At 39.3% G+C, this 27,580-nt stretch overlaps 1 protein-coding gene across 1 annotated transcript in view; it reads right to left on the bottom strand.

The window, feature by feature from the left end:
• The window catches only part of LOC116984387 (doublecortin domain-containing protein 1-like), a 156,812-nt gene that overhangs the window by 119,782 nt on the left and 9,450 nt on the right, over positions 1-27,580 (bottom strand). Inside the window, exons 3-4 of the mRNA XM_033038544.1 lie at positions 15,051-15,248; positions 2,575-2,817 (exon numbers count right to left, since the gene is read on the bottom strand). Coding sequence (XP_032894435.1) covers positions 2,575-2,817; positions 15,051-15,241 — 434 coding nt within the window. The 5' untranslated portion in view covers positions 15,242-15,248. The remainder of the gene's footprint in view (positions 1-2,574; positions 2,818-15,050; positions 15,249-27,580) is intronic.

Raw genomic sequence — 27,580 nt, 5'->3', positions numbered from 1 at the left:
TGCCAGACTAGATTCGTGGTCCTGCCCAGGCTTGCTGCCGCCTGGCATCACCCACTTACCCATGGTTACTTCTTCGTCATTCGCAGGACTGAACAAGCTGACCCACCGTATCCAATAAGCATTCCTCAATTGGGAACAGGTTACAGGCAGTGAGTACATTTCAGGCTGTGGATCTTGAAGCAACATTCCTCAATATCTATGATCTGGGAAGGCTTTTGACATCTCGCTGGCTGTCAACATTTATAAACATCTATGATTATTAAAACTACTTAACTAATTTAAAAATATATATTAGACAGGTACATGGATAGGACAAGTTTAGAGGGACATGGGCCAAATGCAGGCTGATGGGACTAGTGTAGATGGGGCATGCTGGTCAGTCTGGGCAAGTTAGGCTGAACGGCCTATTTCCACGCTGTATGACTATGACTATTAATTAAAAAAGGAAGCAATAAATGTGATAAAAGCATTAAAATACCAACAATTAATTAAAATATCAAGTTAAATATCATAAAACAGGTATCTCCACTACGTGTGTTCAGAGGGACAGCTGTACCTAGACTTGTTTTCCCTGACATAACAGTGAGAAGCAAATGCAGTGTGTGCCCAACCCTCTCCTCACTGAGTCACTATCCTGCCGCTACAATCAAGAGAAGAGGGAACAGCCAGAAGTATCACCATCTGACTTTCAAGTCGTGTGGTTGGCTGTGCATGCTCAGAAGTACTTTTCTAATTGTAAATCTGTGACCAGTGGTGTACCACAGGCTTGGTGCTGCGATCTTTGTGGTTGGTGATATATATTAACAATTGGATGTGAATGTGGGAGGTTTGATCAATAAGTTTGTGGGTGTTTTGAAAGTTGATAGTGTTGTGGATAATGAGCAAAGTTGGGTGAAGCATTGACTGTTGCAAGTTAATTCTGACAAGAGTGTCGGATGTAGTTTCGAGAAATCAAAAAGGAATAAGACAGATACAATAAATAATAGAGGATGAAGAAATGATGATGAGCTGAGGATTCTTTGAGTTCAAATCCATTGTTACTTGATAGTAGGAATCCAGGTCGATGTGACAAAGATACATGGCAAACTTGCCTTCATAGGTCGGGGCATAGAAATAAAAGTTGGGTGATTAAGTTGCAACTTTACAAAAGACTTATTAGATCGCACTTGTTCAGAGTAATGTATGCAGTTCTGAGTGCCTCAATATTGGATGAATATGATTGGTGCTGGAGTGACTGCAGATGAAATTCACCAGGATGTTGCCTAGTTTGGAGAATGTTAGTTATAGAGAGAGAGAGAGAGAGAGAGAGAGAGAGAGGAGGGTGTTTTTTACTGCAGAGGAGGATAGTGGTAACCTGAAAGAGGTATATAAAATAATACGAGGTGTAAAATGGATAGATGGTGGAATTGTTTTCTTCGAGAGGGCATAGATGTAATTTTTATTAACAGTAAAATCCCCACAAACAGCATTGCGATAAAGACCACAATACAGCAGCAGAAATGACCAAATTTCTAAAATAAATCCATTATTTACTCGGGTGATCCTCCCAGCAGGAATTAGCTGGGGGGAAGCTGGCCTGATGCAATGATGTAACAGGATCACATGAGGCAACCACAATAACGCCAATCTTTAAACATAATGACAACACTTTAAGCTGCACCTCTTGACCTGCTGAGTGTTTCCAGCATGTTCTGCTTTTAAGCCATATCTCCTGACTTAGATGGAAACTTCAAAGTGAATGCTTCTGACATTGAAAAACATTCATAAAAATAAATTAAACCAATTAACAACTATTAAAACTATTCAAAGTTATAATAAAAATGTAATAAATGTATCACTTATAATTACTTTAAATATTTTAAAACATACAGTTTAAGGAAAAAACATACTTGCCTAAATACTTTGCTCATTTGAAATGAATGGGCAAAGCAATTTCTGTACAACCTCCTATCATTGTGCATAATCCACTCTCTTGAAATATTTCTATCCTACTGTCAGCCGGGCATGCCTTAAAAAACCCAGTTATTTGAGCAAACCACTGAAAGCAACATCCAGCTATCATCAGAAATGTTGCTGAAATACGGCGTTTCCCCCCTCCCTCAATCCTACAGTTCCCGATCATTTGAGTTTGAGTTTAATTTATTGTCATGTGTATCGAGGTACAGTGAAAACCTTTCATTTAAAGCTCTCCCCACTGCCCCAATCACAAGTCTTGATCCTTCCAGGTTAGCAGACCAGAAAATAAGTCAGTCTGCAATAATATGATTTTGCTAGTAACTGGCTGAAAAATAGATTGGATAAGTATAACAAATGTTTTACAGATAATTATTTACTTGGGCAACAGCATTTAAATTCATCTGCCAACATTTTGCATTCAGCCAGTACTACCAAAAATGTTTCAATGATCATTCATCACATTGCTGTTTGTGGAATCTTTCTTAATGTGGAAATTGATTATCCGCTTGGCACATATTGCTATAGTAATTTCATTTAAATGTAAAACATCAACTATTTTGTAATATTTCTCAGCCATATAAGACAATTCAAATTTTCCCAAGTCCTGGATGTAATTACCTAATTGTTCCAGGGGGAGCACTCAAGCATCTTTTGATCCTTGGGAGCCGAAGTCTGCATTTCATTTTATGAGTTGAAATATTGCTTTTACAGGCTGAAATCTTGCTGCAGCTTTCAAATGAGTTTTGAAATCTTGCTCGTCTGCTCTGTGGGCAAGTATGAAATCCAACTGTAGATCGGAAAGATGGTTTTCCACTTTGCATACGCATACGGTTTCCCATTTTATATGGCGATCTACATTTTCTAAATACAAAGAGAGACAGTAAAGTGTTTTAGGTTTCATAATTACAAAACAAACAGAATATTTTTTTTTCCTCTACCTTATCCCCAGAATGGAAGATATGTACAGAAGTGAATTGTGTGTTGGAACAAACTGCTGATGCTGGTTTAAACCGAAGATTGACACAAAAAGCCAGAGCAACTCAGCAGGTCAGACAGCATCTCTGGAGAAAGGATTAGGTGACGTTTCAGGTCGAGACCCTAATTTCCCAATGTGTACTGGTGGCACAATTTCTCACAAGTAGCATAAACTTTACAAACTAACATTCCAGCCTTTGTTAGCAATGTATCATTTCAAACAAATTAATGTTCATTGCAATACTTTGAAGCATCAAGAATTATCAATACCATACACATGAAAATTATTCTTATCCACAATGGACCATAGCTGTAATTTTTTCAAGACTATAACACACCACTCTAGAAATCCACCAGATAAATTACAATGATGAAACTCACTTGACATAAGCAGACCACATATCCAATATCATCATTTTCTGTGCAAGATTCTTTTTGACATAAATGATTTCATAGCATTATGATTTTAAAGGGGGGTTCACTGAACAGATCCCAGACCAGCTTTAGGGACTATATTCATTTGACTATATGTCATTTATTTATTTTCCTGTACTTCTTAAGCTCCCAACATACCCCTAATTGTACTGAATAGCAGACCATTGTACATTTCTCTCAGTTCTGTACCGCTAATGTGAATCCTTCCCAAGTTCTGTTCTCTGATGTGGCATCCTCTCACCTTGATTTAATAACCTGACCCCCAACTACCAGAATCTCTCCCCTCCACAACCACATGGATCAAGATTAGGTCCCAACCTCCCAGTTTGTAAGTTGCATCCTATAATGCTAAATGCAATGGCTCTCGAGCCGCAGATAGGTCCATCAGCTGTGTTTCTGCAGGCACTGATAAATCACTATGCCAATGGATTTTAACTAGAAAACATTGTTAGATTGTTTAGAATTATCTCAGACTTATTTATTTGGGTCAATGGCATATAGGACCACTTCAGCTGAGAAATTACCATTAGCAGAGTTTAAGGGATGAACTGAAAAAGTTTAAGGGATGAACTGAAAAAGTTTAAGAACACTCTCTGAGAGAAAATAGTAACGAACAATAAACATTAATTAGTGAGAGATCATATATTTAAGATATTCAAAAGCAATATGCAAAGTTAGAACAAAATTATTGCACATGTGATAGATTGTGATATTCGCTATGTCTGCATTTGCCAATCAGAGTATGTAAATCCAAAGGTTAATTGCATAGCTACTTGAAAAGTGACAATGAAGAATATGGATAAAGCGTAAGAATAGGATTGACTATGTGACACTTGGATGTGAGTTGGTGAAACAAATAGCTCATCTGTATTTTATAACTGGTACTTTATGGTTCACGGGCACATCTTTCACTCATTTGGGATTCTGACAGATGCATCAGTCCATTTAAAAACAAAATAAAGCAAAAGTATAAGGCATAAGAAGATTTTGTGTTATTTCACTAGTATTGTCAAGTCATTTGGAACCACACTTAAAATAGAATTAAAAAACTATCCTTGTCTCAGTGATTCAAAGGATCCCCGTGAACTAATTTTACGAGATTTTGCAGTGTTAGTTCAGATTCCCTTAACAGTGCTGACACTGTTATTTTATATATGCTTCAGTTAAAGAAAACTGATTAATTAATTCTTGTTTATCCCAACGATGCAGAGGCAATTGGGGCAAAAAGTAATCACTTTTTAAAATTCTAACAATGTGATTTTTAAATTATAGAAACATAAAGAGGGACAGTGTTTTCTTATATATTGCAGGTCTTGAGTAAATTGACATTAGGTTAGAATACATATCACAAAGAAAACCACAGAGATAATCCACTGCTTTGACAAAGCTGGCTGGGAAGAGTAGAAAATGTCTTTCAGCAGCAGCAGAACAGTGGATCATTTTAAAATGTGGGACAATCTAATCACTTACCACATTCTAAGACACAAATCCCCATGAGGCCAACAGTCCCATTCAAGAGTGGAAAATGCTGCTACTCAGACAAGCTTTGGTTCAATGGGAACTATGCAGTCCTATGCTATCACACAGTTTATAAGAACTGAATTTACCAGAAGGATAATGACAGTTGGCAGGGTTTTAGACTTGCAGCGGCTTGTTGCCAAAGTATTACATGCATGTCAAATAGTCTTTTTTTCTTCCAACACAACAACTATTTGTGAGGATTCACATGGGCAGGCATTGCTTGTATATACAATCTACTACCTCCAGACAAAAAAAAACTTTGAATCGATTACCATGTGTTAGTATTCTTGACTTTCTAACTGACACAATGCACTTGTGTGGTTTAGTTAAATCCCATTTAACTTTCAGATTTACCTTGCCTTCTTGGTTTAATCTGCACTGTAGAAATGTCACACTGCACAATGCCGTTAACACTGCAGCATTGTGCAGTGTATGTGTTTTCATATGTCTGCAAACAGATAACTACACAGGTACTTTAAGAATGATGTAGGGTCAAACAACTAACAGTAAAACTGCATGGCATTGAATAGCAGAGGAAAACACTTCTTTTTTTAAACAATAAATTAAAACAATCTGTAAAGTCTAGATTTATAATTTTCACAATTAATTATACCTAGAATATTCTTTGTGAAAAAGTGGTGTTCCATTTTAGAACATAATTATGTTAAATGGTGCAAGAACAAAAGCAGCATTTGAAGTAGTATCAGGAGTGAATCTTGAATGAGTTACAGTTCAAGTCTGGCAGCTCTTGCAGAGACATAGACCTCATAACAATTTACTCTAAATCCAATTATCCAGCTGAGGAGTGGCATGGTTACTTGGTCATCATATTGCCAACCTTTGTTGCCTGGAGACACACAGGGGGTGGGAAAGACCCACTTGCCATGTCAGCCAGCATTTCCATTGCTGCAATGCCATTGTCAGACAGAAAAGTCAGAGTCAGAGAGTTGTACAATACAGAAACTAGCCCTTCAGACCACCATGTTCATGCCAATCTTTCTACCCTTCTACACTAATCCCAAGTACCTGTATTAGCTATATCTTTCTTTTGGTCGGAATCCTTGCCTATTTAAGTGTCTGATTAAATGTTTCTTAATCAGAAGGATTGTATTTGTTTCCACCTCCACCTCTGAAAGCTTGTTCCTGATATTCACCAACTTCGGTGTGAAAAATGTACCCTTTAGATCTTCCTTTACATGTCTTTCTTCTCACCTTAAACATGTCCCCCCCCCCCCCCCCAGTTCTTGATTCCCCTGCCCTAGTTCTGGCTTTTTACTCTCTCTATACCTTCTATAATTTTATATGCCTTTATCAGATCACCCCCCCTCAGCCTTCTTTGTTCCAGGGAAAACTAGACTAATCTATCAAAGGCTGTATCAGAATATAGAAAAGATAGAAAGCTGGGTGGAGTGTTGGGAGATAAATTTAATCCAACAAGTGCGAGGGTGGGTTTTGTTCCTTGGAGTGGTAGCTGAGAGGTAACCTGATAGAGGTATATAAAATTAGAAGAGGCATAGATAGGGTAGAATCTTTATCCCAGAGCAGCGATATGAAAAACAAGAACACATTGATTTAAGGTGAGAGAAAGGAGTTTTAAAGAAGATTTGTAGAAAGTTTTTATTTACACAGAGTGTGGGTGATATCTGGAACTCACTGCCAGAGTTGGTGGTGAAGTCATATTCATTATGTTTAAGAGAAATTTAAATAGGCATTTAAATAGATACAGTACTGAAGGATATGGACCTAATGTGGGTCAATAGGATTTGTGTAGATGGGCTGAAAGGTTAGAATGGATGTGGTGGGCTAAGAACCGTTTTCTGTGCAATACAACCTTATAATACTATGACCTGATATCAACTGCCCATTATAGAAGAAGTTCCAGATTTTAACTATAGTTATTGCATATTGAAGAATTTTCTAAGTTGTCTATTGAATGGCTTGGCTCTAATTTTTTTTAAGATAATTCTCTAGAGTTCTGAATTTACACATATATATTTTCACCCTTTCAATCCGAGCACCGTTCTAATAAACTGATCCTCTATTTTCTCCCAGGATAATAGACCCTCTTAAGGCATGGATTTCAGAACTAAATACAGTATTCCAGCTGTGCCATTACCATACATTTAGTTCAGCGATAGTAACCTTTATTCCTGTGTGCTGTAGGTTTCTAGATACCAAGATCATGCTTTTCATTACAATTACCTTGTTTTATTATTTTGGCTACCTGTATAATGCACTTTAATGATCTACATAGCAAAAAGCCAGATCTCTCTTTGGATTTCTACTGATTGGGGCATTTTATCATTTAGGAAGTAGGCAGAATTTGAGTACTGCATATGATCAGCCATGATCATATTGAATGGAGGTGCAGGCTCGAAGGGCCGAATAGCCTACTCCTGCACCTATTTTCTATGTTTTCTATGTTTCTATGATTTCTCACTTTATTACGGAAAAGATGTGATCATATTGACATGGATGCAGAGGATACTAGTTAATTGTAACCAAGAGGAAAAATTGGATTAGTTAAAGTTGTTTTCATTAGAATAGAGACTTGATGTGTATAGCCTGAGAGACTTGATGTGTGTACAATTATGAGGACCTGGAGTAAATAGGAAGGGCCAATTTCACTTAGCAGAGGGGTCAAAAGCAGGAGACAGATTTAAAGTAATTGGTAGGAGGATTATACGGGGGAGGGGATTGGAGATTTCCTTTTCACGCAGAGAGTAGAAGAGTTCTGAAACTCACTGTCTGGCAGTGGCAGAGGCAGAAACGCTCATCACATTTAAACAACTCTTTGCTTGAGTACTTGAAGTGCTGTAGCCTGCAGGAGTGGGATTAGGTTGGGTAGCTCCATCTCTAAGGACCGAATAGCCACCTTTGGTGTTGTAACTTTTCTATGATTCTGTGATAATTTTGTTCTATTCCTGCTGACCATCAAGTTGATTACACAAGTTTACCTGCACTGAATCCATTTGCTACAATTTCCAATTCAGTATCCTATTACTATCATCTGATTTCTATCATCTATAGTACTTAATTAGCTGCCAATTTTAACACTGAATGCATGGATTTTTATCCCATCATCTAAATGATTAATAAATACAGTGAATAGCATGGTTCCAATGTAGAATCTTGTATGATACAGTGAATAGTGAGGCTCCAACACAAATAATTGTAGGTCACCACTATTCATCTGCTAATTTCACTACCTGCCCCGTATTCACACTCTGTCTCCTGTCACTCAGTCAATTTCCTAATCAGGAAATTCCCATCGATTAAATTAGCTCTTTAATTTACAGCCGTGTTAAAGAGCTTTGTCAAGTGATTTCTAGAAGATCATTTAAATACATTCAGAATTTAGATTGGAATTGGAATATAACTTCGCTGCTTCCTTATTTGCATCTTATTTGCGAAGATTTGATATGTCACAAGCACCTCAAAAGAAGGGGTGGGGTAGAGAAATGTTTGCAAAGATATAAAAGTAACATATTTGAAAATGCAACCAAAATTTAATTGTATTGATTGTAATAGTCACTGCATAAGCCACTGCAACGAGCTAGGAAAATCAAATGTTGAGTTAGCATTGTAGCATTGTTCTGTAACCTTGAAGGGTGCATTAAGTTCATGCAGAGCATTGCTGGCAGCACAGAGGCTGACTGCTGACTCCAATTTCATTGCTCATCACCCTGTTGGGAGGCCTGCACAGGCATCTGCCAGTCATCAACGTCCAATTGAATCAGTCAGGTTGCCATTGCATTGGCCCAAGTACCAGGTTTATGTGTCTACTTTCTATGGCAGACAGATCCACCATTGCTTATTTTGATGTCTGTGCTTTCACGCTCAAAGAAAATAATGCATTTTCTTTAAATATGATGTTACACTAATAGAAAGGATTTCATTTAATTGCTAGGGAATCAATATAGAAAAATAAACATCTCCAGAAACATGAATGAACATCTATGATCAAATGTAGATTTAGCACTGTTGTAAGTTTCCATGATTATGCTTCTACAACAAGACAAATTGCTTGTGATTACAATGTATATGCAGGCTGAACCCATTCTTATTTGAGTTGTAAGAATCACAGAAGAAGACTAAGCAAGGGTCCCTACCCAAAACGTTGCCTATGCATTCCCTCCAGAGATGTCGCCATTCCCTCCAGAGGTGCTGTCGGACCTGCTGAGTTTTTCCAGCACTTTGTGTTTTACTGCAACAATCACTGACTAGTTATCAATGGCATACCATCAAGGAAATATAATTAGTAATTTATTGGTAAGGAAAAAAAGGAGCTAAATTTTTGACATAAGTTTAGGTTGGATTGCAAGACAGCAATGCACACGAGTCAGCTTCCAAAGTCTCCCAGAGTAAGATCAGATTGAGTAATATACAGTTACTGTGATAAGAGACCTAGGTGTATGAATGCATAGTGCATGAATGCAGATTTTCTGCAAAATGACCTATCAAGCACAAAATGTACCTTAAATGATTTCAAATTACTTCAATTATGCTTCAGCCAGTTCAATATAGCGTTTTTGTGACTGAATTAGAAGGTATTACAGGGCTCTCACTTAACTTATTTTCTCTGTTGTCAGCCGGACAATCTTGGCAGCTTTTTAGGTTGCCAAATGACAGTTTAGGTGGTCATTTAAGACGGCTTGCATGACGCGTGCAATAATGTACTCGGACGAAGTGCGTAGTTACCAATAGGAATTATGCTCAAAGAAGCCTTCACATATTATTTCCGCTTCAAATAAAGTCACAAACTAAACATATTCGCCATTCAAGACATGATATATACCACAATGACATGCAGCAAAATTATAATACAGTATCTCAACTCTTTTTACACGTTGCACTGAATGCAATTTCTATTATTTCTTTCCACTTCCAAACAAAAATGTCGTTGGATTATTCAGCGTATGATCAACCTCGGTGAGACCAAGCGCAGGCTAGGCGATCGCTTCGCACAACACCTCCACTCAGTTCGCAATAACCAACCTGATCTCCCGGTGGCTCAGCACTTCAACTCCCCCTCCCATTCCAAATCCGACCTTTCTGTCCTGGGCCTCCTCCATGGCCAGTGAGGCCCATCGTAAATTGGAGGAGCAACACTTCATATTTCGCTTGGGCAGTTTACACCCCAGCAGTATGAACAATGACTTCTCCAATTTCAGATAATCCCTGCTTTCTCCTCCCCTTCCCAGCTCTCCCTCAGCCCACTGTCTCCGCTTCTTCCTTTCTCCTTCCATCCCCCCCCCCTCTCATCAGTGTGAAGAAGGGTCTCGAACCGAAACGTCGCCTATTTCCTTCGCTCCATAGATGTTACCTCACCCGCTGAGTTTCTCCAGCATTTTTGTCTACCCATTTACCACAAGTTCTGTTATCCCACTTTGCTCACCCACTCCCTACACATTAGGGGCAATTTTACAGAGACAAGGTAACCTACAAATCCAATGCGTCTTTGAGATGTGGGAGGAAACCTACACGCTTGCAGGGAGAATGTGCAAATACAACACTGACAGTGCCCGAGGACAGGATCGAACACAGATCTCTGGCGTGTGTGGCAGCAAGTCTACCAGCTGTGCCACTATATTTTGTTTTCCAACACACAAAAAAATATACGTTGATAACTTTCATTACTAAAAACAAGAAACTATCCATTTTCAGTCTTAAATCTCTAAGTGACACTATGTCCCCCTTTACAGCTACTGTATGTTTTAATTCAGTTCAAGACTATGGGGCAGTACATTGGCCATAAAGTTGCTGCCTAAAAGTGCCAGAGACCCGGAATTGATCCTGAATATGGGTGCTGTCTGTATGGAGTTTGCTTCTTTTCCCTTTGATCGCATGGGTTTTCTCCGGGTGCTCTTGTTTCCTTCCACATTCCAAAGGTGTGCGCAACCTATTTCAGACCCAAGCCAAAATGTAATATTTCCCTTTTGTCCCGAGATTCTATCTGACCTGTTGAGTTACTCCAGCTTTTTGAGTCTACCTTCAGATTAAACCAGCGAGGCAGCGACCGGACAGCAATGGCTGCCAGATCTCACACAATGCAAAGGGAGAAAGAAAGTCTCCCATTCTGTAAATGGGCTGGATGGTTTGGAGTTTGTAAAATGTGTGCAGGATAGTTTTTTGCAGCAATACATAGAGGTACCTACTAGAGGAGGGGCAGTGCTGGACCTCCTGTTAGGAAATGAGACGGGACAGGTGGCGGAGGTATGCGTTGGGGAGCACTTCGGGTCCAGTGATCACAATACCATTAGTTTCAATATAATCATGGAGAAGGTCAGAACTGTACCTAGGGTTGAGATTTTTGATTGGAGAAAGGCTAACTTTGATGAGATGCGAGATGATTTAAAAGGAGTGGACTGGGACATTTTGTTTTATGGGAAAGATGTAGAAGAGAAATGGTGGACATTTAAAGGGGACATTTTAAGAGTACAGAATCTTTATGTTCCTGTTCGGTTGAAAGGAAACAGTAAAAATTGGAAAGAGCCCTGGTTTTCAAGGGAAATTGGACATCTTGTTCGGAAAAAGAGGGAGATCTACAATAATTATAGGCAGCATGAAGTAAATGAGGTGCTTGTGGAGTATAAGGAATGTAAAAAGAATCTTAAGAAAGAAATTAGAAAAGCTAAAAGAAGATATGAGGTTGCTTTGGCAAGTAAGGTGAAAGTAAATCCAAAGGGTTTCTACAGCTATATTAATAGCAAAAGGATAACGAGGGATAAAATTGGTCCATTGGTGAAACAGAGTGGGCAGCTATCTGCAGAGCCAAAAGAGATGGGGGAGATATTGAACAATTTCTTTTCTTCGGTATTCACCAAGGAGAAGGATATTGAATTATGTGAGGTAAGGGAAACGAGTAGAGTAGTATGGATACTATGAGTTTCAAAGTAAAAGAAGTAATGACACTTTTGAAAAATATAAAAGTGGATAAGTCTCCAGGTCCTGACAGGATATTCCCTAGGACATTAAGGGAAGTTAGTGTAGAAATAGCCGGGGCTATGACAGAAATATTTCAAATGTCATTAGAAACGGGAATAGTCCCCGAGGATTGGCGTACTGCGCATGTTGTTCCATTGTTTAAAAAGGATTCTAAGAGTAAACCTAGCAATTATAGACCTGTTAGTTTGACTTCAGTGGTGGGCAAATTAATGGAAAAGATACTTAGAGATAATATATATAAGCATCTGGATAAACAGGGTCTGATTAGGAACAGTCAACATGAATTTGTGCCTGGAAGGTCATGTTTGACTAATCTACTTGAATTTTTTGAAGAGGTTACTAGGGAAATTGACGAGGGTAAAGCAGTGGATGTTGTCTGTATGGACTTTAGTAAGGCCTTTGACAAGGTTCCTCATGGAAGGTTGGTTAAGAAGGTTAAACTGTTGGGTATAAATGCAGGAATAGCAAGATGGATTCAGCAGTGGCTGAATGGGAGAAGCCAGAGGGTAATGGTGGATGGCTGTTTGTCGGGTTGGAGGCAGGTGACTAGTGGGGTGCCTCAGGGATCTGTGTTGGGTCCTTTGTTGTTTGTCATGTACATCAATGATCTGGATGAAGGGGTGGTAAATTGGATTAGTAAGTATGCAGATGATACCAAGATAGGGGGTGTTGTGGATAATGAAGAGGATTTCCAAAGTCTACAGAGTGATTTAGGCCATTTGGAAAAATGGGCTGAAAGGTGGCAGATGGAGTTTAATGCTGATAAATGTGAGGTGTTACACCTTGGCAGGACAAATCAAAATAGGACGTACATGATAAATGGTAGGGAATTGAAGAATACAGTTGAACAGAGGGATCTGGGAATAACCGTGCATAGTTCCTTGAAGGTGGAATCTCATATAGATAGGGTGGTAAAGAAAGCTTTTGGTATGCTAGCCTTTATAAATCAGAGCATTGAGTATAGAAGCTGGGATGTAATGTTAAAATTGTACAAGGCATTGGTGAGACCAAATCTGGAGTATTGTGTACAATTTTGGTCGCCCAATTATAGGAAGGATGTCAACAAAATAGAGAGAGTACAGAGGAGATTTACTAGAATGTTGCCTGGGTTTCAACAACTAAGTTACAGAGATAGGTTGAATAAGTTAGGTCTTTATTCTCTGGAGCGCAGAAGGTTAAGGGGGGACTTGATAGAGGTCTTTAAAATGATGAGAGGGATAGACAGAGTTGATGTGATCAAGCTTTTCCCTTTGAGAATAGGGAAGATTCAAACAAGAGGACATGACTTCAGAATTAAGGGACAGAAGTTTAGGGGTAACATGAGGGGGAACTTCTTTACTCAGAGTGGTAGCGGTGTAGAATGAGCTTCCAGTGGAAGTGGTGGCGGCAGGTTCGTTGGTATCATTTAAAAATAAATTGGATAGGCATATGGATGAGAAGGGAATGGAGGGTTATGGTATGAGTGCAGGCAGGTGGGACTAAGGGAAAAAAGTTGTTCGGCACGGACTTGTAGGGCCGAGATGGCTTGTTTCCGTGCTGTAATTGTTATATGGTTATATGGTTATAAAGTGCCCGGTGCCGACCAGTTGCCGTGGAAGTGTGCATGTGCAGGGCGGCCGATGATGTGCTGGCCATGGTTGTGTGCATGTGCAGGGGTAGGATGTGCTGGCCGTGGCAGTGCGAATGTGCAAGGCGGCCGGCCGTGCCGGCGGGTGAGGAACAAGCGGAGAGCGGAGAACCGACGGCCCGGACACGGATACGGATGGCGGGCGGAGAAGGAGAGTGACAGAGAGAGAGAGATAGAGAAGGGGACCCATTCAGAGTTGAACGGCAGGTGGCCTGGATGCTTGCCAAGCCGGGCAAAATTTCCCGACTTTTAGGTTGCCCGGAAGGACGTTAGGTGGCCATTGGCACCCGGGCAACCGTTACTTTCGAGCCCTGTTTATGTTCAAACTATTTTTCTCTCAACACAAATGCTGCTTGATTTGCTAGGCATTTCCAATAAATTGTTTTTACTTCAAGCATCCAACATCCTAAAATAAACACAAAATGCTGAAGCAAATCAGTGGGACAGGCAGCATCTCTGGAGAGGAATGGGTGGAGTTTCAGGTCAGGACCCTTCTCATCACCCATTCCTTCTCTCCAAAGATGCTGTCTGTCCCGCTGAGTTACTCCAACATTTTGTGTCTACCTTCAGTGCAAACCAGCACTTGCAGTTCCTTTCTACAGTACACATCCAGCATCCCAAGTTTTTTTGCTTTTTGATTAATGTTTATATCATTGCCATTTCTCTTGAAGAGGTTCTGTACCTCTCCTTGACAGGGTTCCATTTGTCTCTTTCATTTTGTTCACCCTCCGTATTTCCAGCATGTTCTGATAAAAGGGCATCAGCTGGAACCTTCATTGTTTACCTCTCCACAGATGCTGCCCAATCTGCTGAGATTTTACTGTATCATCTGATTTTATTCCAACCCAGTGACCTGAGCACAATATCTAGGCTGTTAATATATGTTTATACATGGTAATGTTAATACATGTTTCTGTCCTCTTCAACTTCTAGTTATTTGTTTTGTAAATTTGACAATGCTGACACTCCAGGTAATAATATTAACCTCTTTCTTTTTGCAGATACCTAGCAGTGTTAATTTGTGTTCACACAGCATTGTTATTAACAGTTGCTCCTTTGTCAGTTGATCCATAGCCAAGTATGCGCACCAGGTTCTCACTAGACACAAGGAACTGCAGATGCTGGAAGCTTGAGCAAAACACAAAGTGCTGGAGGAATTCAACAGGTCAGGTAGCATCTGTGGAGCGAATGGCCAGACACATTTTCTGGCCAGGACCCTTCTTCAGACTGAAGAAGGTTCAGGCTCTTCCAGTACTGGATGCACATTGCATTGCAGTTAATTTTGAATGGAAATAAGCAGATATGTTTTGCTCTGCCCTATCTCCTCTACAGCTTTTTTGCAGTTTTTAATGGGAGAAATTAAAAAGGCTACAAAAACATACAAGGTGCCAACCCTTGCATTTATTATTCTTGTAATAACTTCAGAAACTAAAATTCTAGACATATAACACATGCTTTTAAATGTACTCATAATTTATTCATATCTGTTTGCATAATTTCATCTACGCATCTTGGGGCTTTAGGTTCTTGTATTCCCCATCTCCCAATATCAATCAGAAAATATAAGTTCAGTTCACTAAATTATTACCTCGGCAATCGCTGTGATGTAGATGGGGAACCTCTATTGATCTCTTTAATGTATTCTTGCACTAAAGCATCCTCTAGACTACTGCACTGTGATCTCAGAGAATCTGTGTATGGCACACTGCCACTGGCTGTGGTCCCAGATGTCTTGCTGCTGGATGTACTTGTACTCTTTGGCCTCTGAGTTTTACCCATCTTGTATCTAGAAGGGAAAAAGAAAAGTTGACATACTCCAAAGACATTGCAACAACAAACACAGGAACAATGAGACTCTAAATGCAAACCCTTCTTGGCACTTCCATTCATGTTCATGTGTATATTTTGGAATTGTTTAACAGATGATTTAACAAGTCTAAATTTCAATATTTAATTCTAAGCTTTAGTCAAATGATATGAAAATTGGCAGTCATTTAAGCGTAAATAGAAAAGGTTAGAAAGCTATTGCAAATTTGAAGCATCTGAAACATGGTTTCAACACAACAAGCTTAACTATTTATTTTTAGCATTTCAAATTTCCACAACTGCACTTTTTTTGAAAAATGTAAGAAATATAGGCTACTTAGTTCATCACGTCTGCTCCATTCTTGGTCATAGAAGAAATAACTGATCAAGTAGTTTCTCAATAAGTATCCAAAATATCAAGTATCTGAAAAATAATGAAACTTTTATGGAGATAAATTCAAATGTTTTGTCCAAGTCCGAATGCAGAGGTGCTTATTTTTAATTCTCTGCTCCCGAGTCAAAGTGATAGGTCAGGGGCAAGGAAATACATAAAATGCTGAAGTAACTCAACAGGTCAGGCAGCATCCTTGGAAAACATGGATAGGTAATGTTTTGGGTCGGAACCCAAAGCATCACCTATCCATCTTCTCCAGGGATGCTGCCTAACCCAGCATTTTGTGTCTTTCGTTTGTAGACCAGCATCTGCAGTCCCTTATTTCAACATTTTGAGAGCTGGGGGAAATAGCTCTTAGCTGAGGTGAAAAAAGCTACATGGAAAATTGTGCTGTGTCTGCGATACATAACACATAAATTCCAATTCCATGTGCTAATTTGTTTTAAATTAATGGCACTTATAATGCATGTAATTCTGTTTGAATTCCAATTTTAAGATGAAGAGATAACAAATGAGATTTTAAAATCATATACTTAAGCTTTGTCATACCAATGGATTGTAATGGCATTATTGTGTTAGCCCAAGCTCAGTTGGTAACATTTAATTTTGAGTCAGAAACATTATGGGAATGTTTCTCGATGAAAGGCTCCTACATATTTCAAGAAGACAATGCCTGCCCTTTCTATTTTGAATATATTCTGCAACTGATCATCCACACATTTTTGTGATGAAATTTCTTCCTTTGCAGTCTTGAAAGGGTAGTCCATTATTTAGAGACACCGACCTCTGGCTGGAGGTGGCATAACCATTGCTGTATTTACTGTCAAGCAGCAGCAGAATTTTGTGTGTCCTCATGAGATTTAATTATTTTCTAGAGCCATGTCTAGAATGTTTTCACCTCCAGCCCAACAGCCACTCACTGCCCTGGATCCCCATACTATGAATGATCCTGAAGACTGATGGACTGGCCACCACCACCTATTCTATCCCATCATCTTCAACAGAGGTCAGAAATGAACCTTGGTTGCTGGCCCTAAAACATTGCTGTCAACAGAAGTGTTTCCACATAATATGATGTCTATGAAAATGAAGCTCTGTTCATTAGGACATGGTTGTATTTATCCTCTAGCTTCCTTGGGTCAATAACTAACTCTTTTGTATACACAACAAACTGCAGATGGTTTACAAAAGACTCAAAATGCTGGAATAACACAGGCAGTCTGACAGCATCTCGAGAGAACATGGATAGACACATTTCAGGTTGTGACTTCTTCAGATTGAATGTAATGGGGGCCGAAAGCTGGGAGAGAGGTGGGGGGTGTAAGTGAAAGGTGAATACCAAATATTTTTGTCTTGCTGACATGAAGACTTGGTTGTCAATCTCTTTTCAGTACTTTGGTTCATCACTGTTGTGGAACCAGCAGGCATAAATCAATTATTTGAATGAGAATGTACAAGGCTTAATTAGCAAGTTTGCAGATGGCATTGGGTGGCATAATTGAGAGTGAAGAAGGTTATCAAACATTGCTGCAGGATCTTGATCAATTGGGCAGGTGGGCTGAGGAATGGTTAATGGAATTTCATATAGAACATAGTGTGAGGTGTTGGACGTTGGGAACTCAAACCAAGGCAGGACTGTCACAGTGAATGGCAAGGCTCCAGGGAGTGCTGTAGAGCAGAGGAATCTAGGAGTGCAGGTACATAATTCCTTGAACGTGGTGTCACAGATAAATATGGTGGTCAAGAAGGCTTTTGGCACATTGCCTTCATCAATCAGAATATAGATAATCGAAGCTGGGAGGTTATGTTATAGTTGTACAAGACATTGGTGGGGCCATATTTGCAGTATTGTGTTCAGTTTTGAAAGGTGTTTGTAAGTTGGACAGAGTACATAGAAGATTTATGAGGATGTTGCCAGGATTAGAGGGCCTGAACTATAGGGAGAGGTTGAGCAGTCCAAGACTTTATTCCATGGAGCGCAGGAGGGTAGAGGTGTATCAGATCATGAGGGTATTAGATAGAGTAAATGCACAGATTATTTTACCCAGAATAGATGAATCAAGAACCACACGACATAGGTTTAAGGTGAGGTGGAAAAGATTTAATTGGAACCTAAGGGGCAAGCTTTTTACACAAAAGATGGTAGATGTATGGAACAAGCTGCCAGAGGAAGTAATCGAGGCAGGCACTAACACAAATTTTAAAATACATTTGGACAGGAAATGGATAGGGCAGATTTAGAAGTCCCCCGCACAATTAAAGCATGGAATAATCTCCACCCTACTATAGTTACCCAACCAGATGCAACTAAATTTAAGGTAGCTCTTTCTTCCCAATAACCCTTTCTGGCTTAAGTCCTCCCTCCACCACCTCCAGTTTAAATTCCATTTGGAATATTTTGGAGGACCAAGAAACCAAGAACCAAGAAGGATATGGGTCAAACCCAGGCAGATGGGACTAATGAAGATGGGGCTAGTTGGTCGGCAAAGCAGATTGGGCTGAATGGCCTGTTTCCACTCCTTATGACTCTATAAATCTATTACAATCTATTACGTTAAATAATTTTTGCACGACATGCGCATGAAAACAGACACAAATGTTCCAATTCTATGCCAGATAACGCAATAATTAGTTTCTGTGCTATATTTAAATTATAACAATTCATCAGCAGTAGTCTAATTGTGCTGTCCAACACTTGAGAGTATCTTCATTATCTGCTACGCAGATGCAGAACAGTTTCAGAATGAATAAGGACAATTTGCCTCATTCAAGATCCTGCTGTTTTATACACAATTGATTGTGTGCTTTGCAATCTCATTCATAGACTGCAAACATCATAATTAATCATTATATTCAGATACTTTTGTGAGAAATAATTTACTCCATAGATCATTCGAGTTTATTTTCACTGGCGTTTTAGATTAATCAAAATGTTGACATTTACCTATAACTATTTTAAAATTACTGTACATTAATAGCTAAATACAGTGGAAGAAAAAAATGCGCAAAAATATCCACACATGCCTATGACATGCATGCAAAATAAAGTATTATAATCTGCTTTTAAGAAGGGTTTGTAAACTTCACTTGATTTATTGGAAGAAAACTGGCAGTACTGAAGGAATCCAAACCTTTCAGTTTAACATTAAACATCTGTAAGAAGCCTTTACTCATCATTTCCCCTTCTGCTCTGATATCATCAATCTGACACACAGCTGAGCACATTGGAAAGACATACTCAAACAACTAAGAAACAATGCAAACAGATAAGCTTTATATTTTTTTAATTCGTCACCGAAATGCTTCAGTTTGCATCTCTTCTTTTTAGCATTCTTATTGACCAAGGGGTAGTTGTTAGGTGCCAAACCATTTAGTTTTATAATGTCAAATCAAGGCAGATAAAAAATGAACTTGACCCCACAAAGCATTTGATAACAGATTAATGCACATTTTATGTGTCTTGCCTCAAATAATGCAAGTTATAGGTTATTTGTAAATTGGTATTAAAGTTTGCATTTACAGATCCATTTGCATTTAGGTCAAATACATCTGAACAATTACAGTTATGGAACATAGAACAGTACAACTCAGGAACAGGACCTTTGGCCCACAAAGTCCAAGCCGAACACAGTTAAACTAATCTCCTCTGCTTGCATGTGATCCATATCCCTCCATTCCTTGCATATCAGCCTGTTAGTGATATAGAGGAACTAGCAAAATACTCATTACAGGTGTAGTAGGTAATCAGCAGTAGGTATAGTGGCCATTGTATTAATAGAAATAACAGAGATTTTATCATTACTAAAGTTTAGACTGCATCTTAGTCTTCTCTCGTTACGGAAATTATAGACTGTTGCCTGAATCCAATCTGCCTGAGGAAAATCAGGCATTTGAAGTTCTCTGTGTTCAAAGGAAAAACTGTTCAATCAATTATATATTTTTTTAGAAAAACAGAATTACATTGCATGTTGCACTGAGAAGTCAAGCAAGTGATGTTATTGTCCCTTATACACAGGTGCTAAAACACTCTGTGGGTATTTTTAACTCTCCATGCCTCCCTAATTAGAATTAACACAATTCTATTCCTTTAAGCTGCTAATTAGCAATTAGCAGTCATTTAATTAGTAGTTTTGCATGCATCTTTCTCAAAGTAAGTTCCAGTGCATGATGGTCTACATAACCCATTTTTGTTGAATGATGTTGTGACTCTGCTCTGCAGCCAATGTTATCTCACTACATCATTAAGATGCACTTGCTTTATATTTAAAGTGAAGTACAGAAGTCAAACCAATGAACGATCTGATGATTGATCAAAACCAAATAATACGCTCAATTTTGTGGAAGAGATTTGGTGATTGTAATCAGCACCTTGGAATCTCATTCCAGAACTGACTCTCCACAAAAATAAATTAATCCACCAAAAAACACAAAGGTTGTTATTCCCTAAACCAGTGTCCTGTCTATACTTATGAACTCAGACTAATTCCCATTACCCTCTGTCTGATTTTAATAGATATCACTGCGGTGAAGCACAAAGGAATGTTTAAAGCACCATATAAATTAAGTTGTTGATGTCTGAATAATTCAACTCCCATGTCAAGTACACAGAAGAAATTGCATCTTGTTTTTTTTCTGTAAAAATGGAAATCCAGTAGCCTAGTTTCTAAACTCTTATTCCGATATTCACAATAATCGAAGATACAAATGTAGGTAGACAATGGGTCATATTCTGACATTTGACAGCCTATTATTGGGTATTGCATTCAACAATTTCATTCGTATTTTGGGAAAAACATTGATTTTACTGGTTACATTGCATTTAAACTATGGAAACAGACCATTAGGCCAACAGGACCTTGTCAGTATTTATGCTCTATTAGACTGTGGGACCCATTGGGTCCCTGTCACACGGGAGGCCTGGTACCCCAACATAATCCGTTCCACCACTCACCCGTTCCCCCAACGCAATATTCCACCACTCACACCTATCCCCCTCCCATCAAATCCACCCCTCCCTGTTCCTCTCTCCCTCTACTCCCCCCTCTATCCCACCTTGCCCATTACCCCAGAATCCTGCTACCCCCTCCCTACCCCTGTACCCCACTCCCTCCGTCTTTCCCCCGCCCTCCCTCTCCCTCCCCCAATCCTCTCATCATCCCTCTCCCCCTCCTTCCCTCATCCCTCTCCCCCCTCATCCCTCTCTCCCCCCACCTCCCTCATCCCTCTCATCACTTTCTCCCTCCCTCATCCCTCGCCCCCCCTCCCTCTCCCCCTCATCCATCCCTCTCGCCCTCCCTCATCCCTTTCTCCCTCCCTAATCCCTCGCCCCCCCTCCTTCCCTCATCCCTCTCTCCCCCCCTCATCCCTCGCTCCCCCTCCTTCCCTCATCCCTCTCTCCCCCCTCCCTCCATCTTCTCTCCCCCCCCCCCCATGCTGTGCGTCTCTCCCTCTCTCCATGTAACGGTGCGGTGAGTTAGGGCCCCTCCTGATGTCCGCGCCCATGTCCCGAGAGAGAGGGAGAGAGAGAGAGAGAGAGAGAGAGAGAGAGAGAGAGAGAGCTTTTATTTGTCTTAATTCAACATTCAGTAAAAATAACAAAACAAGGAGTTCCATTCTCATCTACATCATATGAAGAGTGATGTGGACTGGCAATGCAGATGATTAATGTGTTACATAAATACGTTTTCTGTAACATTAAATCATTGGTGTAATAATTGGGAGAGTGCTATGTGATAGCCAGGTAATGAAGACAACAAAAATCATTTATTTAGTACCATCCTTGTTCACATGCATAAGGGTTTTAATCAAATATTTTTTTAATCCATCTGTCAAACTATTCATAATAATGGTTTTCACATAATTTTGTATGAATTGTTACAAGATATTTACTTTTGGGATCAGTTTAAATTATAAAAGAATAATAAAATTAAGATATTTGGACTTCTGACAGAGAGTCATTTATCATTTTAACAAACAGAAATTATGAAATCAGAAGCACAATTTTTAAGTTCCATTTGAAGCATCTTACAGAGCACAAAATAATAAGTCATACGACTAAAAAAGAGAAACTGAAATATCATTAACAAACTTATCAATAAATAAAATAAGTTATATGTTTACGCAAAGAAGCATCAAATTAAAAAAAAACGATTAAAATGCCAACACGAGTAAATTAACACAATGTTCTATGTTGTTGACAGAGTCAAGCAGTTAAAAATTAAGATCCAGTTTCATAGTAAAATGATTCAAGGTTGGGTCTTGCACATTGAGATTCTATCTCAAAATAGTGAGCACAGATAACCAATAAATGACCATTATTTTTTCCTGTTGTTCAGAGTTAATTCTTATTGATTGAAATAATCACTCTTCTGAAACATAATTGATAAAAAGCATTTCTCTGTATGAAACTGAGTTATTGTGGTCAGCCAAGTCATGTTTCAATCCCACGCTGCCATGGGTTATGGAAAAGATGCAAATTATGGTGTGGAAAATGTAAAGATACTGCCAAACCTTTCATAGAAACTCCAATGAAGCTAGGATTCAGCATTGAACTGATGGCCTTTACCATAAATTAGCTTGTATTTATGTCTAAGGCCACCCCATGTAGAGTGAGTCATTTATATGGAGTATGGTAGGCTGAATGTCAGTTTTATCCTAACAGTTTAGTTAGCTTCAAAAACAGAAGAGGAAAAGAAAAGATATGGAGATATATAAAATCATCTGAAATTATAGTAAAACTCCAATAATTTGGCATGCTCTAGAATTTGGTGATATAGATTGGCATATTTTTCATTCTATTCATATTGGTTATTGATTATTATTATTATTGTCACATGTACCAAGATAAGTGAAATATTTAGTTTTGCATGATGTAGATCATGCATTACATAAGTACAATCAAGCCATACTTGCATACAACAGGTAGTGCAAAGGGAAAAATAAATTGAGCGCAGGACTTGATAGTTAAGGAATAGGCGTTTCTGTGGCTGCGAGCAAGGCTCCAGGATGATATGTTGCCTCTCTGATGCCAGGGTCAAGGATGCCTCTGGATGGGTACAGAACCTTCTCACAGGGGAGGGTGAACAGCCAGAGATTGTAACCCATATTGATATGAACAACATAGGTAAGGAGATGAGAGCCTGCAAAGGGAATTTTGAGAGTTAGGTAGAAAGTTGAAAAGCAAGATCTCTCGGATGTAATCTCTGGCTTACTTCCTGTGCCACATGCTAGTAAGCATAGAAATAGGATGAAAGGACAGATGAGTGTGTGGACAAAGAGCTGGTGCAGGAAGGGTGGATTTTCAGGTTTTTGGATCATTTGGGACCTCTTCTGTGACTGGGATAGCCTATACAAGAAAGATGTGTTGCACCTGAACCGGAAGGGGGTCAATATCCTTGCAGGCAGGTGTGCCAGTGGTACTCAAGAGGGTTTAAACTGGTAAGGCAGAGGGTTGGGAACCAAGATAACATGCTAGCAGGTGGAGGGGTTAATTTATACAGAGAAAATAGAGTGAGAAGAGTAAGCAAATCCAGTGGGAAGAGTAAGCAGACACAAAAAGGAAGCATGAGAGAGCCAGTAGGCTTATCTGCATTCTGTAGGAAGGAACTGCAGATGCTGGTTTACACCAAAGATAGACACAAAATGCTGGAGTAACTCAGGTCTTGACCCGAAACGTCACCCATTCCTTCTATCCAGGGATGCTACCTGCCCCACTGAGTTACTCCAGCATTTTGTGTCTATCTTTGGCTTATCTTCATTTAATGCAAGGAGCCACACAAGTAAAACGGATGAGCTGAGAGTGCAGTTCAGCACATGGGATAATGTTATCGTTGCAATCACAGAAAAGTAGTCAATGTAAGGACAGGACTGGCAGCTCAATGTTCTGGGGCATATACGTTTCAGGCATGGCAGTGGGGGGTGTAAAGGTGGAGGGAGTGTTGCATTACTGTGCAGAGAGAGCATTACAGCAGCAATCAGGGACAATATCTTGGAAGGATTTGCCAATGATGCTGTATGAGTAGAGTTTAGGAATAAGAAAGGGCAGGTTATTTGATGGGGTTATACATAAGCCTCACAAAAGTCAGCAGGAATTAGTAGAATAGAAATTATGTAAACAAATTGGATGTAAAGGCAATAGGGTAATAACAGTAGTAGGGGATTTTAACTTTCTCAATATTGCCTGAGATTACCATATTGCAAGGACCTGAGATGGAGAGGGATTCATAAAATGCATTCAAGGGTGTTATCTGAAGCAGTAAATAGAGTCCTACATAGAAAGGGTCTGTACTTAGCTTCAGGAATGAGGACAGGCAAGTGATTGAAGTGTCTGTGGGCAGAACCCTTTGGGAACAAAGACTTCAAGGTAAACATGGAAATTGGTCCTCAAGATAGGACCCTAGTTTGGGTTGTCATCAGGATGGATGCAAAACCTGTTGGCCTTTGGGCCTGTTTCAGTGCTTGTCCATGTTCTGTGAATGAAAAAAACAAGATAATCTTGAAAATACAGACTAGCGAGTCATCCATCAGTGGGCCGGATATTGTCAAGGATGATTCCGAGGGGCAGGATTTCGGTTAGCTTGGGAAGGCAGGGATTAACTAGAAGGAGTCAGCATGGTTTTGTGAGGGGGAGATCATGTTTTAGAAATCTGATTGAACTTTTTAAGGTGATGGCTAAGAAAATTGCTATTGGTATTGATTTATTGTCACATGTACCGATACAGCAAGAAAAACTTTCTTTTGAATGTTGTTCTGGCAATTCATACTCTACATGAGTACATCGGGTAGTGCGAAAGAGAAAATAAACAGAATGCAGAATATGGTGCAATAGCTACAGAGAAAGTGCAGTTCACATTATGAAAACGGATAGATGAAGATACAGAAACGACTTGATCATTTCACAACATAGAATGCGAGTGTGTTGAACATAATCTAGAAGGCAAATTAACAAACCAATACCACAAGATGAATCAATGGTTTGTGACTAATGATAGAACAAAAGGCCTGGATAAAGTGTATGTGGAGAGGATGTTTCCATTAGTGGGAGAGTCTAGGTCCAGAGGTCATAGCCTCAAAATTAAAGGACATTCCTTTAGGAAGGAGATAAGTAAGAATTTATAGTCAGATAGTGGTGAATCTGTGGAATTCATTGCCACAAAAGGCTGTGGAGTCCATCAATGGATATTTTTAAGGTAGAAATAGATACTGTAGATTCTTGATTAGTCCGAGTGTCTGAGGTTATGGGGAGAAGGCAGGAGAATGGGGTTAAGAGGGAAAGATAGATTGAATGGCGGAGTAGACTTGATGGGCTAAATGGCCTAATTCTGCTATCACTTATTAACTTATTAACCAAGCAGGGCCCAGCTGCAGGAAGACGAAAGACCACATAGAAAGACCAAAATAAAAGATGTACAAATATATTAACAGATAATGGATAAAGATCTGCAAAAATCTGTTCATTGCATTTAATGTGCCCCATAGTCATTAAGGCAACTCTTTACCAGTCTGAAAAATCCTCTAATATCTTGAATATCGACAACAAACACGCACATACAATTTTCAATAGTCAGCAATGATTTAATATTATCTTACTTTGATGTGCTGTGACAACATTGGATTATTTCCAATTTTTCACAACTGATGTACGATTAATGTGCTCTCTGGTTAGATGTTTGCGTGGTTTGTGTAAAATATGAATAACAGAGTAGCAGGAGAAGGTCTTGATAAGCAGGAGTAGATTGTTCGCATTGACCTTCTCTGGGAGTAATTTCATTGATAATTTATGGTCGTTTAGAATTTATGAATAGGTCAATCTGTTCCATTCAGTGCAAGATGGACTTCAATATTCTAATATTAAATACAGGGAAGAGTTAAACTATTTTTTTGTAATCACTAATGTTGTTCCTTAAACATCAATTTTATCCCTCTGTGTAGGAAGGAACCGCAGATGCTGGTTTACTATGACGATGGACACAAAATGCTGGAGTAACTCAGCAGATAAGGCAGCATCTCAGGACAGAAGGAATAGGTGATGTTTCAGGTCGAGACCCTTCTTCAGTCTCATTTTATCCCTCCGCCTGATTAATGTATCAAGCTGAACCAAACTATTTTGCATCCTACTTAACCTTAACCTTAAACTTAACCTGAAGGTAAGTTTTCAACTCCACATCCACTCTATCATTCTGATTAGCTGCATCAATGCCAATCTCCAGTCCAGCCTCATCTGAGTTGCTATTATAACTATTTCTCCTTTACTGAACTTTCAACCCTAGAATTAATTCATCTATTCAGTTTTTCATCTTCTACTCTCCAGGGGCTTACGTCCTGAAAAACTCCAGTTCCTGATATTTTAACCACATCAAAGACTATTCGCCCATGTATAAAGTGCCCATGTTTGCCTGAACATTAGCGCATCACTGTACAGAAAATATAGAATAACCATGGAAGTTAGCAGCAGTAATTTATAACCTATTCATCAATTGTTAATTTTAAAACAGTTTTTTACATTGTTTTAAAGGGGTGATTCTTCCTAATGGAAACTTGCAAACTTATAGATTAATGCAAGTTTTTCAGTGAGATAAGAAAGTTAAATTACAGCATATCTGCCAGAACCCAGTGTACAAGTGCCTTTAGCCTCAATTAAAACAAGCCAATTATTATTTTGTAAGTACCTTTTATACATTATATTTCTTTTTCAGGAGTTGCACATGACTGGCTTATATTACTCATGTGCAATTGCCCTTGAATTGAGTGGCTGACTAGGCAATTAAGAGTGAACCACATAGGCAATGAATAAAGTGTTAGAAGAACTCAATGGTTTTGCCAGCATTTGTGGAGCGAAATGGAATGACATTTCAGATCGGGACCATTTCCATTGATGCTGCATGAGTTGAGGAGTTCCTCCAATACTTTGTTTTATTGCTCAAGATTCAAGCATCTGCAGTGTCTTGTGTCTCCAATCAATCAAATGGGATGAGTCTGGAGTCACCAGTTGGGCTAGCAGGTACGGATGACAGATATCCTCCCCAATAGAGCATTACTGAACCAGGTGGATTTTCATAACAATCTGATGGTTTGTCAAATTTTGGAAATGATTGTCAAATAATAATGAAGTCATGTTTCTTTCAAAATTCTGAAAATGGAGAGCAGGAAAAGGTATGTCTCACGATGGAATCTTGTTGAAGCTACTATACCGATATTTTGGCCCAATAAATCTGTTATTTTATTGCACAACCTAGTAATTTGCCTAATTTTGAATCTACTAAACACTTCCAGACGACACAAGTAAAACTGCACAATCAGAAAATAGATGATAGCAACGGATGAGGCCATTTAGTGCATGGACTCTGCGCCAGATCTACGCAATAGCAACCCAGCTGTGCCATTCCCCTGTGCTTCCCACATAACCCTGCAATTATTTTCACGTCAAATATTTTTCCAGTTTCCTTTCCGATACGACAATTCAATCTGCCTCCGGTAATACCCCTGGTAATGCCACCCAGATTCTGCTCATTCACTGTTTAACAAAGTTTCTCTGTATTTTGGGGGGCTTTTTGCTCATCACCTTCATTATCTGATTTCTGAACCTTCCACCACTAGAAACTATTTCTATCAGCTTATTTTTCAGAAATTATTCTGCATAACTAAGGGCAACGGTGGCGCAGTGGTAGTGATGCTGCCTTACAGCGCCAGGGACCCGGGTTCAATCCTGACTATGGGTGCTTGTCTGTATGGCATTTGTACGTTCTCCCCGAGACCTGCGTGATTTTCTCCAGGATCTCCGATTTCCTCTCATACTCCAAATACGTTCAGGTTTGTAAGTTAATTGGCTTGGTGTAATTATTAATTGTCCCTATTGTGTGTAGGATAATCTTAGCGTGCAGGGATCGCTGGTCGGGGAAGACTCGGTGGGCTGAAGGGCC

This window comes from Amblyraja radiata, chromosome 20 (assembly GCF_010909765.2).
Source record: "Amblyraja radiata isolate CabotCenter1 chromosome 20, sAmbRad1.1.pri, whole genome shotgun sequence".
NCBI lineage: Eukaryota > Metazoa > Chordata > Chondrichthyes > Rajiformes > Rajidae > Amblyraja > Amblyraja radiata.
This window is presented reverse-complemented; position numbering and strand designations above follow the sequence as displayed.